General features: G+C 37.7%; 1 protein-coding gene across 1 annotated transcript in view; it reads left to right on the top strand.

The window, feature by feature from the left end:
* CTNNA3 (catenin alpha 3) overlaps positions 1 to 23,219 on the top strand; it is a 1,492,024-nt gene that overhangs the window by 92,069 nt on the left and 1,376,736 nt on the right. The window contains exon 4 of the mRNA XM_053922528.1: positions 13,110 to 13,276. Coding sequence (XP_053778503.1) covers positions 13,110 to 13,276 — 167 coding nt within the window. The remainder of the gene's footprint in view (positions 1 to 13,109; positions 13,277 to 23,219) is intronic.

Here is a 23,219-nt window from a genome sequence, read left to right as displayed (position 1 = left end):
TCCATTGTGTAAATGTACCATGGTTTTTTGATCCGCTCATTTGCTGATGGGCACTTAGGTTGCTTCCAGTACTTGGCTATTGTAAATTGTGCTGCTATGAACATTGGGGTGCATAGGTTCTTTTGGATTGGTGTTCCAGGGCTCTTGGGGTATAATCACAGCAGTGGAATTGCTCGGTCAAAAGGGAGTTCCATTTTTAGTTTTCTGAGGAAATTCCATACTGTTTTCCACAGTGGCTGCACCAGTCTGCATTCCCACCAACAGTGCACTGGGGTTCCCTTTTCTCCACAACTTTGCCTGCACTTGTTTGTTGATTTGTTTATGGTAGCCATTCTGGCCGGTGTGAAGTGGTATCTCCTTGTGGTTTTAATTTGCATCTGTCAGATGGCTAGTGATGCTGAGCATCTTTTCATATGTCTCTGGGCCCTCTGTGTGTCCTCCTTGGAGAAGTGTCTGTTCAGGTCCTTTGCCCATTTTTTAATTGGGCTGTTTGTCTTCTGGTGTAGAGTAATTTGAGTTCTTTATATAATTTGGAAATCAAATTCTGGTCTGAGGTATCATTGGCAAATATATTTTCCCATGTGGTTGATTCACTTTTCATTTTGCTGATGTGTTCTTTAGCCAAGCAGAAGCTTTTTATTTTGATGTAGTCCCTTCGTTTATTCTTTCCTTTATGTCCCTTGCTTTAGGGGATACATAGGTGAAAATATTGCTGTGTGGAATACCTGAGATTTTCATGGCTATGTTCTCCTCTAGGACTCTTATGGTGTCGTGACTTGTATTTAAGTCTTTTATCCACCTTGAGTATGGTGTAAGTTGGTGATCCAGTTTCATTTTTTTTTTTCATGTAGTTGTCCAGATCTCCCAAAACCATTTGTTGAAGAGGCTATTTTTACTGCATTTTATGCTTCTGCCCTCTTTGTCAAATATTAATTGACCATACAGAGATGGACTCTTTGGTCTCTCTCTTCTGTTCAATTGATCTATGTGTCTCTTCTTATGCCAGTACCAGACTGTTTTGATTACAGTGGCCTTGTAATATAGTTTGATATCAGGGATTATGATCCCTCTTACTTTGTTCTTGTTTCTCAAAATTGCTGTGTCTATTCAAGGTTATTTATGGTTCCATATACATGAAATGTTTGTTCTATATCTGTGAAATATGTCATTGATATTTTAATAGGGATTGTGTTGAATCTATAAATTACTTTTGGTAGTATGGACATTTTGATGATGTTAATTCTTCCAATCAATGAACACAGTCTGTGTTTCCATTTATTTGTGTCTTCCTTAATTTCTTTCTTCAGTGTTGTGTAGTTTTCTGAGTGCAGGCCTTTTACCTCCTTGGTTAGGTTTATTCCTAGGTACTTTATTTTTCTTGTTACTATAGCAAATGGGATTTTTTTCTAATTTCAGTTTCTGATATTTTGTTGTTGGTATACAAAAATGGCTTCAATTTCTGAATATTGACTTCGTAACCTGTTTTGCCAGATTTACTTATTAGATCGAGTAGTTTTTGGTGGAGTCTGTAGCGTTTTCCATGTACACTATCATGTCATCTGCAAACAATGAGAGTTTAATTTCCTCCTTTCCAATTTGGATGCCTTTTATTTCTTTTCCTTGTCTGATCACTGTGGCTAGAACTTCCAGTACTATGTGGAATAGAAGTGGTGAAAGCAGACATCCTTGTCTTGTTCCTGATCTTAGTAGGAAAGCTTTTAGTTTTTGTCCATTGAGTATGATGTTGGTTGTAGATTTCTCGTATATGGCCTTTATTATTTTCAGAAATGCTCCCTCTACTCCCACTTTGCTGAGTGTTTTTAACATAACTAGGAGCTTTACCTATCAGATGCTTTTTCTGCATCTATTGATAGGATCATATGCCTTTTGTCTTTCCTTTTGTTGATGTGATATATTATATTTATTGATTTGTGAGTACTGTACTATCCTTGCATCCATGGGATCCTATGAATCCCACTTGATCATAGTGTATGATCTTTTTAATGTATTCCAGGACATGGTTTGCCAATATTTTGTTGTGGATTTTAGCATCTATGTTCATCAGTGATATTGGCCTATAGTTTTCTTTCTTTGATGTGGTTTTGGGATTAGGATGATGCTGGTCTCATAAAAAGACTTTGGGAGTCTTCCCTCTGCTTGGATTTTTTGGAATAGTCTGAGGGTAGGGGTTAGATCTTCCTCAAATGTTTTGTAAAATTCTCCGGTGAAACCATCTGGTCCAGGCCTTTGTGTGCTGGGAGTTTTTTGATTACTGCTTCAATTTCACCAGCTGTTATTGGTCTCTTCAGACTTTCTGCTTCTTTCTGATTCATTTTTGGAAGATTATATTTTTCTAGAAATTTGTGCATTTCACCCAGGTTTTTAAATTTGTTGGCATACATTTGTTCATATTTATTTCTTACAGTCCTTTGTATTTCTGTGGTATCATTTGTAATCTCTCCTCTTTCATGTCTGATTTTATTTGAGTTCTTTCTCTTTTAATCTTGATGAGTCTATTTAAAGGCTTGTTGATTTTGTTTTTCTTTTCAAAGAACCAGCTCCTATATTTATTGATCCCTTGAATTCTTCTTTTAGTCTCTATGTCATTTAATTCTGCTCCAATCTTGATTATTCCCTTCCTTCTACTCACTCTGGGCTTTATTTGTTGTTGTTCCTCCTGTTCTTGTAGATGTGGGGTTAGGCTGTTTATTTGAAATCTTTCTATCTTTTTTAGGTAGGCCTGTATTGCTATGAGCTTCCCTATCAGGACTGCCTTTGCTGTGTCCCATAGGTTTTGGGCTGTTGTGTGTTCATTTTCATTTGTTTCCAGAAAGTTTTTGATTTCTTCCTCGATCTCATTATTAACCCATTCATTGTTTAATAGCATGCTATTTACTCTCCACAAATTTGAATTTTTTTGAGTTTTTTCCTTGAGGTTTGTTTCTAGTTTCAGGCTCTTGTGGTCTGAGAAAATGATTGATATAATTTAAATTTTCTTGAATTTGTTGAGGCTTGTTTTGTGTCCTATCCTGTGGTCTATCTTTGAAAGTGTTCCATGTTCATTTGAAAAGAATGTGTATTTTGCTTCTTTGGGATGAAAGATTGTATATATTATCAGTTAAGTCCCTTTGATTTAGGGCATTGGTTCAATGTTACAATATCCTTGCTGATATTTTGTTTGGAAGATCTATCCATTTTTGACAGTGGGGTGTTAAAATCCCCTAGTATAAGTGTGTTGCTGTCTATATCTTTCTTTAAGTCCTCCAAGATTTTCCTTATATATTTGGGTGCTCCTATGTTGGGTGCATATATGTTGATAATGTTTATGTCTTCTTATGGATTCTTCCCTTGAGTATTATAAAGTGTCCTTCTAGGTCTCTTATGGCCCTTGGTTTGAAGTCTGATGTGAATATTGCTACCCTGGCTTTTTTTTCCCTGTCCATTTGCTTGGAATATTTTTTTCTAACCCTTCACTAGCAGTCTGTGTAGGTCTTTTGTCCTGAGGTGGGTCCCTTATAGGCAGCCTATGTGCAGGTCATGTTTTCTTATCTATTCAGCTACTTTATGTCTTTTGATTAGAGCATTTAACCCATTTACATTTAAGGTTATTATTGATGGATACTTATTTATTGCCATTTTACCTTCTTCATATCTGTGTTCCTCTCTCTCACACTCTTTTTCTTCCTTTTAAAGTAGTCCCTTTAGCATATCTTGCAGTGCTGGTTTGGCGGAGGTATATTCTTTCAGCCTTCTTTTGTCTGGGAAACTCCTTATTTGGTCTTCCATTTTAATTGAGAGCCTTGCTGGGTAGAGTAGTCTTGGTTGTAGGCCTTTGGTTTTCATTACTTGGAATATTCTTGCCATTCCCTTCTGGCTTGCAGTTGTTTCTGTTGAGAAATCAGCTAGTTGCCTTTTTGGAGCTCCCTTGTGTGTTACTTCCTGTTTCTCCCTTGTTGCCTTTAAGATTCTCTTTTGTCTTTAAAATTTGGCATTTTAATTATGATGTGTCTTGGAGTGGGCCTCTTTGGGTTCTTCTTGATTGGGACCCTCTGTGCTTCCTGAACTTGTGTGGCTTTCTCCTCTCCAGGTTAGGGAAGGTTTATGTCATTATTTTTTCACACAGGTTTTCTATCCCTTGCTCCTTTCCTTCTCATCTGGTATTCCTATTATTCGAGTGTTACTGTGTTTCATGTTGTCCTGTAGTTTCCGTAAGCTATTTTCATATTTTTTGAGTCTTTTTTTTGTTCAGCTGCTCTACCTGGGTATTTCTTTCTACCTTGTCTTCCAGCTCACTGATTTGGTCCTCTGCTTCATCCAGCTTGCTTGTGATTCCTTCAGATATTGTATTTTTTTTTTCAGATATTGTATTCTTCATTTCTTCCTGGTTCTTGTTTATACTTTCTATTTCCTTTTTCATGCTGTTGTAGTTCCCACTCAGTTCCTTGTAGTTGTCACTGAATTCCTCAAGCATTCTTATAACCATTCTTTTGAATTCTATATCTGATAGTTTGCTTGCCTCCATTTCATTTAGCTCTTTTATTGGAGATTCTTCCATTCCTTTCAATTGTGGGTTCTTTCTTTGTCTCCCCATTTTATGTGACCTTTTTTGCTTGTTTCTGTGATTCTGGATGTTCTGCTTTTCCAGCTGTATTCATGGGGTAAACTTCTGTGGTAGGAGTTCTGTGGTACTCAGTGGTGTGTAGTCTCTTTGATCTCTTTTTCTGGATGCTCTAGGATTGCCCCTTCTTCTGTTTGTGTGGGCTCTCTTATTGTTCTTGGGCTTTACCTGTTGGTGGCTTCTTTGTTAGTGGGTTCTCCCCTCCAGCAGGCTTAGTGGTAGTCACAACTCCCACCTTGTCTTGTATGCCACTGTACAGGTGTTGGTTAACAAAGCAGTATTACCAGACCACCAAACCAATGCCAGCAAAAAGAAGCCCCTGCAACATCAGCAATCTCAACAGCAATTGGACTAAGATTAATAAAAGTGAAGAGAGATTGTGGATTTTGTAAGATATGACAAAGGGAATATGAGATGACTAAAAGAGGGGAAAATGTTATTGGGTGGTAAGAGGGAGGAGAATTGATAAGAGTTGGGATAGAACCGAGGCAAAAAAAAAGGAGAGAACAAAATTTAAGATATAAGTAAAACATGAAAGGGCAATGGGAACAATGGGGTAAGAAAAGGGAAGAGTATACTGTGAGGTCTGAACTAAAATCAAAAAGGTACGGGACCAACAGGAGCAAAATTGCAGAAAAACCATAGCAGGGTCAATAGCAATGACAGCTGAATGAAGTTTAATAAAGGTGGAATGGGAATAAGAATATTATAGAAAAACAAAAAGTGAATATGATATGTCTACAGTAAAGAAAAATGATTTTGAGAGGATGGGGGAAGAGTAAGGAGTAAAGCCCAGGTTGAGAGAGGGGAAAAAGAAACCCAGGAGAGAGACAACAATGAAATAAAATTATTCACTCACCTGATCAGAGGCAGGGGGGAAGGCAAAGTGGAGTAAGACAGCAGGAGAGTATTCTATGTGATTTAAAGTAGAAACAAATAGTGAAAAAATAGGATTCCTTTGGAGAAATACAGCAATAACTGTGGTATTTCACCCAACTAGCCACTGTTGGTAAAAGGTGGAAAAGAAAGAAGACCCTTATTAGAGTGGAAAAAGAATGTGAGCTGACTTAAGAAAAAAAGAGCTCTTATGCAAGGTTAGATGGAGGAGAAATATTTAGAGTCAGGGATAGAAACTTGGCTTAGTGTGAGAGAAAATAAAGTTAACCACAACAGTAATAAAGCTCAAGAAGATGGTGAAATGGATTAAGACAAGGGAAGGGTGCTATGTGGGATTTACAATAACAATAGTATGATAAGAAATATATAATCTGGATAAAAAGAATAAAAAATAAAAGACCAAGAGTAGTGAGTTACTTGGAATACGAGTGAAGTGAAAGAAGAAAAATTAAAATGCAATAGGAAAGGGGGAATAAAAAACTCAAAACAAACAATAAAACCAAACTAAATAAATGGAAAGAGGAAAGAGAAATAAAAAAAATACAAGTTCTGATGACGAGCAAAGTGAAATTTGTCTCAGCTGTTGGTGTTCACCTTCTGACTTCTTTCTGGATCTGTCTCTGGTTTTCTCTCAGCTCCAGGTATTACTGTCTTACTCTTGGGGTGTGGGGGGAAGCCTGCCCAGCTGATCCTCCTGGTTCCTGCAAGCAGAGGGGGGCTGGGCTCCATTTTTTCCTTTCCTGTAGTTCTGCAAGGATGAGGGCTCAGTCTGGGCTACAACAATCACAGGTGCCCAGTTTCCAGCCCATGCTGTCAGAGCCCTGTGTGGCCCTCACTCTCCACCCTGTGCATTGCGCCTGGGTGACGACGATAAACCACCTTGCCTTGTATCCCTTTGATCATTTCATAAGGTTCCCTGAGCAGAAGCAAATTGTGCCCACGCTCCTCCCTCATTGTTGGCCAGGCTGCAGTGCAGGCAAGGTCCCTGCTTGGTGCGCCTCAGTTCCCCTTTTGAAAAAAAAGTCTCTTTGGGTGCTGCTGCCAGTCCGAGCCACCACCCGGCAGTTCCACACAGTTCAACTCCCTGGCAAGTCCAGAGTCTCTCCGGGTCATGGCCAGTGACAGCCCACCTCTCCCAGCTCCAGGTGTCACCAGGATCTCCTAATTCTCTGGCAATGTCAGATATAAGTTTTACTGACACTATATCTTTCTAGTAAGTTTTGAAATTACTAAATGTGATTCCTACAACTTTGTACTTTTTTTCCAATATTATTTTGGCTATTTCAAGTCCTTTTCATTTCCATATGAATTTTACATTCAGCTTGTCAGTTTCTTCAAAAAAAAAAAAAACAGCAGGGTTTTGATAGGGATTGTACTTAGACCTTAGATTGGTTTGTAGACCAACTAGGGGAGTATTACCATCTTAACAACATTGTCTTCTCCAGGAACATAGGGCATCATTCTATTTTTTGTCTTCTTTAATTTCCTTCAATGTTCAAATTAGTTTTTAAAGAAATAACAGATCTTTCGATACTCTTATTTGATAAATTTATGTATTTAATAAGATTACATAATTATACTTACAACTCACATGAAAAGCTTGGAGAACAAACTAAAAGACTCATGGTATACCTCAATTAGTGGGAGCAGAAGGGCTCCAGGGTATTTGAGATAATCCTTTGCTATTAAACAGGAAAGCAGGGTCATTAATATGTTGCTGGAAGAGAATAAAAATAGTTGATTAATCTAGAGAGATGGTTAAGAAAAGGTTTCTTAAAAGAGCTTCTACTATGTATCCCAACTATGATGTTACGAGATGTTTCCACCAGTTTTATAGAAAGTAGCCCCATCAAACTTTACATTTTATTAAAATTTAAAATTTCACAGAATTAGCCCTAACAAAATATTCCTCAGCTCATTTTGATTGTTTTCAATGGTGAAAGGCTCAGTGGCAGGTTGGCTATGTCCTTCCACTTTAGTTAACTCACTATGCTGTCTTGTTTTTGGCTTTACCCGGCCACAGCAATTCCATGACGTAAGACTGCTGCTGGCCTAGACAGTGGAATTCTCCCTCTGAAAAGCCTTTTGGGGGCAGGGTGGGGGGCGGGGCACTGGAGCAATGCTCAGTCTAGGGCTAATTATTCCTCATTTTGAAGGCAAGACCCTTCCATATACTCCATCCAGTGTCCTGTGAATCATGGTGAGAACAAGCCTATATACCCAGCCCTGTATGAGTACCAGGGCCTGTTACCTCAAATTCTTTCATATAGTTCTTTTCCTAACTCTGAGTTGTTTCTTCCCACATATGTGTTGATCAGTAGTAAGCTGAATACTCAACAGTGAGCCCCTGCAGGTCTGAGTTCTCTCTGTGGGGTTTTCTTATTTCCCATTCCCTGTCTTGTGCACTTTAGTTGCCACAGTCTCCCTGGTTTTTTACCTTTGTCTCTTTAGCTCAAAGAGTTTCCCAGGCCCAGTCTTAATTTCTTCTTCCTGTCTGTGCCCTGGGAAGTCTCTGAAGGTAGTAAGCTAGGGCTCTCAAAGGGTTCTTCCAGTTCATTTCTCTTTTCTTAGGAATTAATGTGGTTTTTTTTTTTCATGATGCCCAATGTCTTCATAACCACTTAAAAATATATTTTATCCATTTTTTTTGTTATTTCAGGTAGGAAAAAATCTGGTCTTTGTTACTCTGCCTTGTCAGCAACCAAATTATAACTTTTAATAAGACTTTGCTGTGAGTGTGAAGCTAATGAGGGAAATAAAACAGAGCCAATAGTTTACAATGACAACCATACGTAGCTACATTCTGAGTCCATGGGTCCTGTTCATGTCCTTATAGCTCACAAGCCTGAGTCTACACAGCAGCTGCTAGCTTTTCAGCTCTTCCCTCTGCCCTGAGAAGGTTTTCCTTCATCATAAAAATATTTTTGTTCCATGCAGTCAAATTGTCTCAAATGTTTAAAGGAGAGTCTTTCTCTCTTCCTTCCCTTCCTGTACCTTCTCTTTGCCCTTCCTTCCTTCCTTCCTTCCTTCCTTCCTTCCTTCCTTCCTTCCTTCCTTCCTTCCTTCCTTCCTTCCTTCCTTCCAGGACCTAGTTGACATCAACCTCTCCTCTACCCTACAAAATATAATCAATTGGCTCCAAAGTTAAATTCAAGCTCCTACCTCTTAGGAGCTTTCAAATTCAAAATGGCTGTTTCTCAATTAAAAACAAATAAAATCAAACCCCTAGTGCCCAGTCTTATCTGGGAGCCCATGTTATTATATATAGAATCAATTAATATGTACTGGTACGTGTTACATGTGTATGGTATATTAAAACACACACAGAAGGATGGCCAGAGGTACACACTAGAAATCTTAATTGAATCATAAATATAATGTTCATTATAAAATGGGAAGGAAATTTGATTTTTAGTTCTTACTCCTTTTCATTTTGATTGTTCCCCTTTCTCCTCTGGATGCTTTGCTTATACACTATTTTCTTTGATGTTCAAGTTTATAATCCATATAATTACCTGTAAAAAGTGGAGCTATACTTTTAAATGCAGGAAAGGAAATTTCATTTTAGAAGAACCACGTAGGTATCTTTTATAAAGCAAAGAATATTTTGTAATGAGCCTACTTGGCCCCAACTTTTTTTGTTTCTAGACTTTATTCATATGATCATATCATCAAATTTTTGTATATCAAATTTTTGTATATTCAGAAGCATTTATGCATTACACATATATGTATAAGATGTACCTATATAAATCTTTGTAGAATATATATTTTAGTATTTTATTCAGGAAGGCATTTCATAACTGATTTTTTGAAGATTAAAAAGAGCATATTTGATAGGAAAGGAACAGAATGAAGCAGGAAGAAACTTTTAGAACCTTGTTCTTGTATTTTCAAGGACTTTAGGAAATTGCTTTTACATATGGAGTGGAATTTCTTAAAGATAAATGTAATTTACATATATATATATTTTAAAAGTGGAATTTTCTGTTCATTAAACTTTAAAGTAATAGCATTATAAGAAATATGGGAATAATATTTCAAAAGAATATGCTCCCTATGTGTAGAATTTGTAAAACATGGATGTAATATTCTAGAAAGAAAGGAAATTTGTTACACCCTTTTTTCCTAGTTAATTAGGAAAGTAGCTATTTTCTCCAGACACAAGTCAATTTGACAGTGGACTGGCTAAATGTATAAACCAGCTGTTTTTGTCGATAGCTGGAACGTGTTGCTCTCACCTAGAACATTCCCGTCTGTGTGTCCTCTGATACCTCAGGCAGTGGTAAGCCCTTTTCTGTGTCTCTTAGTACTTTGTATGTGAGCCCGGCTTAGACTGTGTCAAAGGATTTGTTTACTCTCATTTGTAAACTTCTTGGGCTGAAAAAATTGATTCATATTGACCTGTATATCCTGGATGCCTAAGAGGGAGCTATGTTTATAGGGGACAAAAAATGTTTGTCAAAGGACCGTTGCATAATGTTCATTCACATTCCTTCAGCAGCACATGACGTTCAATATATAATACAGGGTCTGGCAGAAGTAACGCCGGCCTGAGTGTGGTTGGTAGGGTACTAGTGTGGGTGTAATAATTTCTAGTTTTAATTTGAACATTTCACCTAAAATGTCATATGGTTTGCTCGAGCATGATATTGTTATGTTACAGAATTACATGCTTATGATTCTGTAATCAAAGATTTTGTAATAAAAGGGGTGTTATTTGTGCCAGACCCTGTATATAGGCAATAGAGTAGCCACTATTTTAAACTCTGGGAATACTGTGGTAACCAGGACCAATGCAGCATTTACTCTCATTAGTCTTATGATTCAGGAGAAAAACAGGCTTTGATACAAGTCAGTACAATAAGTGATAATGAGGCTTATAGGAAGCATAGAATCCTTCCATAAGACCTGCCTTAGTAATGGGGATCTAAGGCTTCCCAGGAGAAGTGATGTTTACATTGGGACCAGAAGTATGAGCTGAACTCATCTGAGAAAGGTTGGGAGCATTGCTGGGGAGGGAGGGCAGTGAGTCCAGTACTAGGAAGTTTACGTACTGAATCTTTATTACTGTATTTCAGGAGTGACTTTTCTCTCCCAACAGTACTACTTGGTTGGCTCTTCATGTTACCTAATGGAGACAAAGACTGTAATTGTTCAATGTTTAAATAATCCTTTTCTGAGTATGGCTCTTCAGCCAGTTAGTTGTTCAACATCTCACGTTTTTAGTCAAGAGCACATAATTCTTTTTTGATATTTATTTACTTTTAGTATATTAAGTCAAAGACAGTATTCTTCAAAGGCTACCATATGCTCACCCTTCCTTCCTTCCTTCCCTCCTTCCTTCCTTCCTTCCAGGGCCTAGTTTCCAATTCAGAATCATTACAAGAAATGATAATCTTTTTGTGAGGATTCATTTTTTCTCTAATTTTTGGAGGTTACTATAATTTTTCACAGTCTCCTAGCTGCAATTCTGACTTCCAGAAAAACACATAAAAATCACCATTCACTGTTCTTAAAAGTTTCCATCTCTTCTAATACGTGCTTCCCATGTTCACATATGTGCTAAATATATATTATGAACTCTGTCTCATTTAAACATTCCCGAAACACTGTGAGATAAGTAATATTTTATTTCTTTCCTGTAGATAAGGACAATAAAAGTAATTAATGTCCAAGTCTCAAAACTAGAAGTAGTTGATTAGAATTTGACCCCCGAGTATCTGACCTAAGAGTCTGAGCTCCCCACCTGGTGTTGCATGAGAGAGCTAAATGTGGTGTATGAACACACTGAGACAGTCTCAGACCCTCTTTACAGGTTTTCTCCAGTATAAGGAACACTATTCTGTGTTATATTTAATAATAATTTATTCCATTTTCTTTATGCTGAAGTTCATGAATAAATGAAAACTAATATTCATAGAGTAGAGTGGATAAAATAGGCCATTTCATATATTTGGTGAGATGGCTGTATTTTGGAGAATTTTTTGGCAACACACACACACACACACACACAAACTTAAAATTAATTTGCCTCTTGACTCAGCAATTCGACTTTTATGAATTTTTCCTACAGCTAAATTTCCTTATGCACACAAAGATATATCTCATGGGTGTTCTTTGTAGTATTGTTTAAACAAAAATGTTGGTAACGATTTGTGTGTTCAGTAGGGGTAGGGGCCTGGTAAAATAAGTATATCAATAAAGTGAAACTTTAATTAAGGATCAAACATAATGACAATACTAGCTAATCAGGTATTCACTAAGTTCCAACCACTACTCTTAATGCTTATACAAATTGAGGTATTCTTATTATTAGATCCATTTACAGAGGCTAAGTGACTGTCCAAGGCAGTAGGGCAGAGATGCTGAAGCAGAATGGCTTCAGAGTCCACACTGTTGGTTACTGTGCCATAGAGCCCGCCCCTGGACCATCTCTACACTGATATGAAAATAAAATAATTTGAAGTGAAGAGAGCAAACTGTAGAAAGATTTTATCATATTAAACCATTTATGACAGGATCCATGTCTGTATGGTCTATTTATAACAAAACATCTATATTTTCTTATGACATAAAATCTCTAAAAAATGTGTCCATTTATATTAATGTATATGAACATGTGAATATATTAATAAAATATACATATAAAACACATACAAATATACATATATACACATATATACCCACACATGAAACATTCATGGAAAAATTTCTGGATAGATATATAAGAACTTAATGGGTTTAGGAATAGTATGGAGATTTAAAAAACATTTACTCTATACTCTTTAGTATGATAAATAATTTAAAACCAATAAGCACATATTGCTTGTATAATACAAATAAGTTTCAATTGACAAATTTAAACAGTGGATGTGGTAATTTGTTAACAATTATGTTACTGGAGTCGGTAAAGAGGGACTTTTTCTTTTCATTCTTACACTCTTCTGAGTTTTGAACTTTTATAAACGAATGAGTGTACATTCCTTTTTTATAATAAAATGTATTTTAAGTGAAAAAACCTTAGTACTAGTGGACAGATTTCTTTAATAGTTACGTACTATGAAATATTGTTTTTTGTATCTAAGTTTAGGATACAGTTTATTTACTACATTGACAGTTTAGAATAAACCTGCCTATATTAAACTTTTGTCAGAGAGCTGCTGTCTTATTATGTTAAAGGTTAGCTCCTTTCTAAAATCCACTGAGTTGGAAAGTAGCTCAATGAAGATTTACCTTATTCTTATAGTCAAGATTGTATCCAATTGAAGTCTTAGTAATGAAACCTTTCACAGAACTGAGATTCAGCAAATGCAGATGTTGACAGCAATTTTCCTAGATATTGCTAGTCAACTGAGCACAATTTTCTTGCAGAAAAATGGTATCATGCTTCTTAAATGCCAGAGCCTTTATCAAAAACAAATGGCAATTTGAAATAGCACTGTTTATTAAGAGACAGTGTTTCAGTGTCAAATGACAGTATTTTACAATTATGCTAAGTCATGGAATGTACTTGGAACTGGGTTGGATGATAAATGCTGAAACACGCTTAGCTGAAATTAAAGTATGACTTAGTTGGGGTTGTGTTTTTCAGGTGAAGCTCTGAAAGTGTCAGCTGAGAGATTTGCGGATGACCCTTGCTATCTCCCCAAAAGGGAAGCTGTGGTTCAAGCCGCCCGGGCCTTGCTGGCGGCAGTTACCAGACTCCTCATCCTGGCAGACATGATCGATGTCATGTGTCTGCTGCAGCACGTGTCAGCTGTAAGTAAAAGATGGCTTAGTTTACCTTGGCCTGGTTCTCACTTCTAGTTCCATTCTCTGAACCTGGCATCAATCTTAGTGCATTCTGGCCTCACCCTTGTTTCTTAATGTTACCCGCTAGAAGCTGACTGGATTGGGCTGTGAAACTAGTATACATACTTCAACAGAGCAAAGACAGAAGTTACAAGGAGTGTTAAAGCCAGTGGAGACTGAGCAACAGAAGATGCTTACATATAAGGAAATGGCTAGGAGAAAGGTCTAGGCTTCTGACCACTTAATGTCCTTATATAGGACATTATTATATCCTATATAAATAAATATATACTAAAATAATTATATAGGTAAAATAAATAATACACATGTAAATGTAAATAATTTGAGCAAGAGAAACTTTAAAATGTAAGACACTTGGAAATTTATCCTAGTCTGTGAATATTACTTTGCCAGCTCCTCTTGATCTGAGGTAAATGGCACATGTGTACAGGTAGTCTGTGGTATCTGTAATCCATTATGAAAATGTGTAAATAGATTAAATATGAGTAACAAATATATTTTAACTGGGTGACTACAAAGGCAGCAGATATCTGCTTGCTTTATTTTGCTGGACAAATCTATGAACAAAGGTTTAGTAGAATGAGAATTTTCCTAAAGCCTTTTTAAACTTTCTTAATTCATTTAGTTTGACCAAGGTATCCATTAATAGCATCCAAAGGAAAAGGTTGCAAAGAACCTCTTGGGGTCTCTGCTTGATCTCCTGCTTTGAATAGGACCTTTACTCTTCTGTGAATGAATACATCTGCATTGTCATGAGAACACTTGGTGACTATAATAGCACCACTCCCTTAAACAAATGATGGCTTTGTCTGATTGACCTTTTTGCCAAAGTCATTTTCTCTAATTGTTCAGCTAAACATTTGTTCGCATCTTTATCTTACTTGCTAATGCTTATTTTAACCCTAACTAGCATGATCACCCCTTTATACTTTCATATTCCTTTCTTTTGATAGTTTTATGACTGTAAAAAAGCAATTTGGTACTTTGTTTTGTTGTTTATGTAGTATTTAAGGAAAGGGATTTGTTCTTTCTTATCACAAGGAGCTATCAGTGGATTTGAAGGTTAGCTAAGTGAGCAATATTTCTTGTTACTTGGTTATTGGTTTATTTATTGTCTTAAAAAATCCCTCAACATTTTTGAGAGTCACTTTTTTTTCATATGTGAATATAGACACTAATAAATGCTGTAATCAAGAAGTAAGTATGCAAGAATAAGTGCCAGGTGATTTCTAGTTTCAGGGATGCAATATATTTAATATTTTTTTCCTTTAGATTTGTTGAGACATGGCAGAATGAAAGGCATTTGTAAGGTAAAAATTGCTACCTGTAATCAATTAGGAGATAACTATGTATATGAAGACTCCTGTACCTTCACAACCATTTTATTTAAATGCCACTAACAGCTAGGCACAGTGCTAGGTGATTCACATACATCATGCCATTTAAATGAAGCAGGAAGTAATGGTAAACCAAAGAAAAGCAAAGTACAGTTTTTTTTGGAATAAAATTATAGTTAATATTTATTAAGTTTTTATAATGTGCCAAGTACTGTGCTGGATTATCTCCCTTCATTCAATCCTCATATTTAGGGTTCTTGATATGTAGTATTATGTCATCTGCAAATAGCGACAGTTTTACTTCTTTCTTTCCAATTCCAATGGCATTTACTACTTTTTTTTTTTTTTTGGTCTGATTGCTGTAGCTAGGAATTTCAATACCAGGTTGAATAAAGTGGTGTAGGTTGACATTTTTGTTTTGTTGATTTTAAAGAAAAAGTTTTCTACTTTTCATCATTGAGTGTGATGTTAGCTGTGGGTTTGTTGTACATGGCCTTTATTAGGTTGAGGTATATTACCTCTATGCTCACTTTGCTGAGACTTTTTATTATAAATGGATGTTGGATTTTGTGAAGTGCTTATTATGCATCTATTGATATAATCATATGATTTTTATTCTTCATTTTATGTGATGTATCACATTAATTGATGCAGATACTGAATCAGCCTTGCATCCCTAGAATAAATCCTACTTGATCATGGTGTATGATCTTTTTATTTTTAAAAAATATTTACACCAAAATTTTCTTTAAGTTATATTTTATTGTATATGCTATTACAGTTGTCCCCATTTTCCCCCCTTTGTCCACCTTTACTCAGCACCACCTGACTCCCTCAGACAATCCCCACACCATTTGTCCATGTCCATGGGTCATGCACATATGTTCTTTGGCTACTCTATTCCCTATGCTGTACTTTACCTCCCCATGACTATCCTGTAATGACCAAATTGTACTTCTTAATCCCTTCACCTTTTTCACCCATCCCCCAGCCCCCCTCCTATCTGGCAATCATTGAAATGTCCTTTGTATCTGTGATTCTGTCTCTGTTATTTTTGTTTGCTTAGTTTGTTTTTTAGATTCAATTGTTGATAGAAATGTACTTATTGCCATTTTAATGTTCATAATGTTGATCTTCTTCTTCTTCTTCAAGACACTTTAATATTTCATATAAGATGGGTTTGATGATGATGAACTCCTTTAGTTTTTTCTTGTCTGGGAAGTTCATTATTTGTCCTTTGATTCTAAATGATAGCTTTGCTGGATAGAGTGATCTTAGTTGTAGGACCTTGTTTTTCATCACTTTGAATATTTCTTGGCAATCCCTTCTAGCCTGCAAAGTTTCTTTTGAGAAATTATCTGACAGTCTTCTGGAAGCTCCCTTGTAGGTACCTAATTGCTTTTCTCTTGCTGTTTTTAAGATTTTCTCTTCATATTTAACATTTGGCATTTTAACTATTTTGTGTCTTGGTATGGGCCTCTTTGCATTCATCTTGTTTGGGACTCTCTGTGCTTCCTGAACTTGTATGTCTATTTTCTTCACAAAGTCAGGGAAGTTTTCTGTCATTAATTTTTCAAATAGGTTTCCAATTTCTTGCTCTCTTTCTTCTTCTTAGATGCCCCCATAATGTGAATGTTGGTATGCTTGAAGTTGTCCTAGAGGTTCCTCACACTATCCTCATATTTTTGGACTTTTTTTCTTGCTGTTCTGATTGGTTGATTTTTGCCTCCTTATATTCCAAATTGGTGACTTGATTCTTGTCTTCACCCACTCTGCTGTTGATTACCTGTAAATTGATCTCTGTATCAATTAGTGTATTCTTTGTTTCTGGCTGGATTTTTTTTAATGCTGTGGAGGTTCTCACTAAGTTTGTTGAGCATTTTTATAACCAGTGTTTTGAACTTGGCATCTAGTACAGTGGTTCCCAACCTTTTTGGTACCAGGGACCGATTTTGCGGAAGACAATTTTTTCACAGACAGGAGGTGTGGAGCTCAGGTGGTAGTGTGAGCAAACCTTTGCTCACCAGCTGCTCACCTCCTGCTGTGTGTCCTGGTTCCTAACAGTCCACAGACTGGTACTGGTCCATGGCTTGGGGGTTGGGGACTCCTGATTTAGTAGATTGCTTGTCTCCATTTTGTTTGGTTCTTTTTCTGGAGGTTTGTTATGTTCTTTAATTTGGGCCATGTTTCTTTGTCTGCTCATTTTGGCAGCCTTCCTGTGTTTATTTCTATGTAATAGGTAGAGCTGTTGTGTCTCCCAGAGTTGGTAGAGTGGCGTAATGTAGTAGGTGTCCTATAGAGTCCAGTGGCACAACTTCCCCTATCACCCAAGCTGGGTCCTCAAGGTGTGCCCATTGTGTGGGGTCTGTACAACCTCCTATTGTAGTTGAGCCTTGATTGCTGTTGGCACTTCCAGGGTCAGCCACTGACACTGTTCTGTCTGGGGTCACACAGCATATGCTACTAAGTGATCTGCAGGTTGTGCTGGGCTTGGAAGTGCTCAGGAGAGGCCAAGATTTGAACCAAGGCAGCTGCTGCAAGTGCCAGGACTGGGGCAACTTAGCGAGAGGTATGGTGCTCACTGAAGGCAGATGCTCCTTGTCTGAGAGAATTTAGAATTGGAAGCATGGGCCAAAACAAGCCATTTGTTTGGAAAAGCCCCTGGAAACAGCTTGGGTGGGCCCCAAAGTTGGGTGGGTCAGTGTTTCAGGGAATTACCAGGGTGGGGCAATCAGTGTGAGCCAGGCTGGTGGAGTCTCAAATATGGTACCTGCCTGCTGGCTCTGTGGGGGGAGGACTCAGAAAAGGAATAATAGCCTCTGCCAGCATTTCTGTCTGGGAGAATGCTGCCCCCCCAGCTTTTGCCCTGATGCCAGACAATTCCATTCCTCCCCATATGTCCCGGATGCCTTCCAATCTGCTGCCCCCTTGCTGGAGCTCAGATGGAGTTAGTCCAGCCAAGCAAATCTGTGTGTGAGCCCTTTAAGAGGAATTGCCTAGGAGTCCAGAAGTTTTTGTTTTCTACAGCCTCAGTCCCTGCTGTTTTTACTGCCAGAAGTCATGGAGACTTATTTCCTGGTGTTGGAACCCTGGGCTGGGGGGCCTGGTGTGGGGCTGGAACCTCTTGATCCTGAGATTTCCCTTCTGACTTTTATCCACTACACACGGGTGTGGGACCAGTCTGTCCCTCCTACCAGTCTCTGTGTGGCTTGTTCTTTAATTCTGTAGTTGGTTTCTTCTTTAATTCTGTGATTGTAGGACTTCCATTCAGCTTGATTTCTGATGGTTCTGAATGATGTTTGTTCTATAGTTTAGCTGTAATTTTGGTGTGGTTATGTGAGGAGGCAAGCTGTGTTTACCTATACCACCATTTTGACCTGAAGTCTGATATATGATCTTTTTTTATGTATTGCTGAATTTGGTTTGCCAATGTCTTATTGAGGATTTTTGCATTAGTCTTCATCAGGGATATTGGCGTATAATTTTCTTTATTTTTTGTAGTGTCTTTGTATTGTTTTGGCATCAGGGTAAGTCTTGTCTTGTAAAATAAGTTTGGGAGCCTTCCGTTCTCTTTAAATTTTTGGAATATTTTGAGCAGGGTGGACATTAATTCTTGTTTGAATGATTGGTAGCATTCAACTGTGAAGCCATCTGGTTCAGGGCTTGTGTTTTTAGGGAATTTTTTGATTACTGATTAGATTTTGTAAGCAGTTATTGGTCTGTCCAGATTTTCTGTTTCTTTCTGATTTAGCCTTGAAAGATTGTATATTTCTAGGAATCTATCCATTTCTTCTAGTTTGTCCAATTTGCTGTCATATAATTGTTCACAGTATATCTTTTTAACCCTTTGTATGTCTGTGGTGTTGGTTTTGTCTTCTCTTTTATTTCTCATTTAATTACTTAGGCATGCTCTCTCTCTCTCTCTCTCTCTCTGAGAGAGAGAGAGAGAGAGAGAGAGAGTCTGGCTGAAATCTTATCAATTTTGTTTACCTTTACAAAGAACCAGTTCTTGGTTTTACTGATATCTTTTATTTTTTAGACAATATTTCATTATTTCTGCTTTGATATTTATTACTTCCTTCCTTTTACTCATCTAGGCTTTGTTTTTTCTGCTTTTTTAAAAAGTTCCTTTAGGTGTAAAGTTAGATTAGATTGATTTTTGAGATTTTTCTTTTTTTGAGGTATGCCTGTATTGCTATAAATTTCCCTCTTAAAACTGCTTCGGCTGTGTTGTTGTGTTTTTGGTTGTTGTGTTTTTATTTTTACTTGTTTTAGGGTATCTTTTGATTACTCCTTTGATCTCATTATAAAACATTCATTGTTTAGAAGCATGTTATTTAGCTCCATGTGTTTGTGTGTTTTTCATTTTTCCTCTTGTAATTGATTTCTAGTCCATACCACTGTGTTTAGAGAAGATACTTGGTATGATTTCAATCTTCTTACATTTATTGAGACTTATTTTGTGACCTAACTGTGGTCTATCCTGGAAAATGTTTCATGTGCTCTTGAAAAGAATGTATATTCTCCTGTTTTTGAGTAAAATGTCCTGTGAATATTAATTAAGTACATCTGGTCTAATGTGTCATTTATAACTGCTGTTTCCTTGTTGATTTTATGTGTGGATGATCAATCTAGCAATGTCAATGGGGTGTTAAAATCCCCTAATATGACTATCAATATTCACTATATATACTTAGGTGCCACCATGTTGGGTGTATACATGTTTGTAAGAGTTATGTCCTCTTGCCCTGGCTAGAATTGCTCAGTTGGGTGGATGTCATCCCACAGACTGAAAGGTCACAGGTTTGATTCCCAGTCAGGGCACATTCCTAGGTTGTAGGTTCAGTCCCTAGCTGGAGCACATATGAAAGGCCACCAATCAGTGTTTCTCTCTCCCATCAATGTTTCTCCCCCTGACTTTCTCTCTCCCTTCCCTTCTCTCTAATCACTCTTTTCCTTCCTCTCTCTAAAAGCAATTAAAAAAATGTCCTCAGGTAAGGATAAAAACACAAAAACAAACACAAGAGTTGTATCCTTTTGTAGGATTGATGCCTTTATCATTATGAAATGTCCTTCATTTTGGTTACAACCCTTGTCTTAAAGTCTATTTTGTCTGCTGTAAGTATTGCTATTCCAGCTTTTTTTTTTTTCATTTCCATTTGCAGATGTATCTTTTTCCACCCCTTTACTTTCAGCCTCTGTGTGTCTTTCACTCCGAAGTGGGTCTCTTATAGGCAGAATATGAACAGGTCCTTTTTTAAAATATTATTTTATTGTTGTTCAATTACAGTTGTCCACATTTACCCTTTTTTTAAATTTATGCAGCCACACTATATCTTTTGATTGGAGCATTTAGTCCATTTACATTCAAAGTAATTATTAATAGATATGTACTTATTGCCATTTTATTGCTTTCTGATTGTTCTTGTAGTTTTTCTGTGTTTCATTCTCTTGCTCTCTTCTCTTGCATGCTAATGACTTTCTATAGTGTCGTGGATCCCTTTGTCTGTATTTCTTGTATAATTCCTGTAAATTTTTGGTTTGAGGTCACCATATACTTCCTATATACCAGGTTATGTTTATAGTAGTCTATTTTAAATTCAAACACACTCTAAAATCACTAGATTTTTTTTATATTCCCTTCTCTCTACATTTGTTTGGTCATGATTTTTTACTTCTTGTGTGCATGTATCTATGTGTATTCCTTAATTTATTGTAATAATTATACATGTTCTCTATACTTTTTTCTTTTACCTTTGTACTAGCTTTACAGTTGGTTGGTCCACTAATTTACTAAGTGTTTGCTTTTGTCAGTGAGAATTTTTTTCTTTCCTGTATTTTCTTATTCATATTTTTGATCTTTTCCATTTAAAGAAGTCCCTTTAATATTTCTTTTAATCCTGATTCAGTGCTAATAAACTCCTTTACATTTTTCTTGTCTGGGAACTCTTTACCTCTTTTTTTTTAATGATTTAAAAAATTTTATTTTTAGAGAGAGGGGAAGGGAGGGAGAAAGAGAAGGAGAGAAACATCAATGTGTGGTTGCCTCTTGTACCCCCACTACTGGGGACCTGGCCTGCAACCCAGGCATATGCCCTGACTGGGAATTGAACTGGTGACCCTTTGGTTTGCAAGCTGACACTCAATCCCCTGAGCCACACCAGGCAAGGCTCTTTTTGTCTTTTTTTTCTTATTATTCTAAATGATAGCCTTGCTGGGTAGAGTAGTCTTTGTTGCAGGTCCTTAGTTCTCATCACTTTGAATATTTTGTGCCATTCCCTTCTGGCTTGCAAAGTTTCTGTTGAAAAATTAGCTGACGGTCTTATGGGAGCTCCTTTGTACACAACTAATTGCTTTTCTCTTCCTAGTTTTAAGATTCTCTGTTTGTTTTTAGCCTTTGGTATTTTAATTATGATGTGTCTTAGTGTGGGACTCTTTGTGTTCATCTTGTTTAGAACTCCCTGTTCTTTCTTGACTTATATGTCTATTTACTTCTCCAAGTTAGGGAAGTTTTTAGTCATTATTTCTTCAAATACATTTTCAATCTCTTGCTCTCTTCTTCTTCTGGGACCCCTATGATGTGAATGTTGGTATGCTTGATGTTGTTCTAGAGGTTCCTCACACTATTCTAATTTCTTCTTTTTTTCTTTTGGTTGTTCTGTTTGGATGTTTTCTGCTATCTTGTTTTCCAGATCATTGATATGATCATCTGCTTCACCTAACCTACTGTTTATTCCCTCTAAAGTATTCTTCATTTGAGTTATTATATTCTTCATTTATACTGGTTCTTTTTTATGGTCTCTATCTCTTGAAGTTATCACTGAGTTCATCTATTAATTCTCCTAAGTTCATTGAACATCCTTATAACCAGTATTTTGAACTCTATAGTGGGTTAAATGCTTGTCTCCATTTTAATTAGTTCTTTTTCTGAAGTTTTGTCTGGCTCCTTAATTTTGGGCATGTTTCATTGTCTCCTCATTTTGGTTGACTTACTGTGTTATTTTTTATGTATGAGGTAGATCTGCTGTGTCTCCCAGTCTTGGCAGGGTGGCCTTATGTATTAGGTATTCAGTGAGGCCCAGTGTACAGTCTCCCTGGTCACCTGAGCTGGGTGCTCTATAGGTTTCCCTTGTGTGGGTTGTGTGTGCCCTCCTGTTATAGTTGAGCCTTGATTGCTGTTGGCACCTTAGTGGGTGGTTTTGACCTTCAGGCTGACTGTGAGGGATGCTTGTGACTACAGCAGACAAGCTGTTATGTGGTGGCTAACCCCACTGAGTGGGAATTGCTTTTGTGGGTCTCTGGTGCTAGCTGAGTCTGTCCTTTGGGTGTGCCATTTGTGGAGCTGATTGGGTGTGCCGAACTAGCCACTGTGTGTGTTCTGGGGTCTTTTGTGGGGGGGCTCTAGAGCAGGCCAATGTCAATTATCATTTCTGCCTGGCTTGGGGCTGTCTGGTGGGAGCTACAAAGTGAATACAATTTGTTGCTGTTTGTGCTGGGCTTGGAAGTACTTGAGAGAGGCTGTGCTTGAACTGAGGCCAGTTGTCGCTAGTGTCAAGCTTGGGACCCTGTAGTGGGCACCATGATGTGAACTGAGGATTATGCCAGGCTTTGGACTACCTGATAGGACTTACAATGTAAGTTGAGACTGCTTCTCACTTGTATCAAGCTTGGGGCCACCTAGCAAGGAGTTCAGGGCACACCGAGGCTAGCTGTTGCACATTTGGGGTTTATGAACCTTTGAGGAAGATTAGAAAAATCCACAGTGTGAGCTGAGGCAGGCCACTTGTGTGAAAAAATTCACTGGAAATTGTTTAGGCTGGCTGTGTGTGTTGGGTGGGGCGTGGTCTGAGGGAATCACCAGAGCAGGGCAAACAGTGTTAACCAGATTAATGGAGAGCTCAATTATGGTGCCTACTTGGGACTGCTGGCTGGGAGGGGCAATAATCAATATAGGGGAAATGTGACCTGCCAGCAATTCCATCCCTGGAGAGCTGTCCTGCGCTTTGCTCCTCCAGCCTTCAGCCTGAAGCTAGTCAATTCATTTCCTTCCCTTCCATAGCATTTTTCAAGCTGCTGCCTCTGCACTGTAGCCCAGGGTGAGTGAATTTGTGAGTAAGTGAGTCCATGTGAAGGCCCTTCTAGAGGAGTCCCTGGGTCTCCAGCAGGCCTCTATCTCATTTTAGTACAATCCCCACTGGCTTTTATAACCAGGTGTCATAGGGACACCTCTTTCCAGCACTGGTGCCTGGACTAGGGAGCCAGGTGTTGGTCTTGGATCTCTTGCTGCTCAGGGGGCACTTCTGCAGCCAAGATACCCCTGCCAATGTTTAATTGCCATACAGTGGGAGTGGGGATTCCTCCTGCCTGTGTCATTGCAGATTCTTCTTTATATCCTTACTTATAAGACTTCTCTGTTCAGCTAGTCTTCAGAGGGTTCTCAGTGGTGGCTCTATAATTTAGTTGTAATTTTGACGTGGTCGTGGGAGGAGGCAAGCACAACATTGACTTACTCTGCCATTTTGACTGAAAGTCTCTATTATTCCTATTTTATG

This window comes from Desmodus rotundus, chromosome 4 (assembly GCF_022682495.2).
Source record: "Desmodus rotundus isolate HL8 chromosome 4, HLdesRot8A.1, whole genome shotgun sequence".
NCBI lineage: Eukaryota > Metazoa > Chordata > Mammalia > Chiroptera > Phyllostomidae > Desmodus > Desmodus rotundus.
The sequence above is the reverse complement of the archived record's forward strand: the minus strand, read 5'-3'. Positions and strand labels throughout refer to the sequence as shown.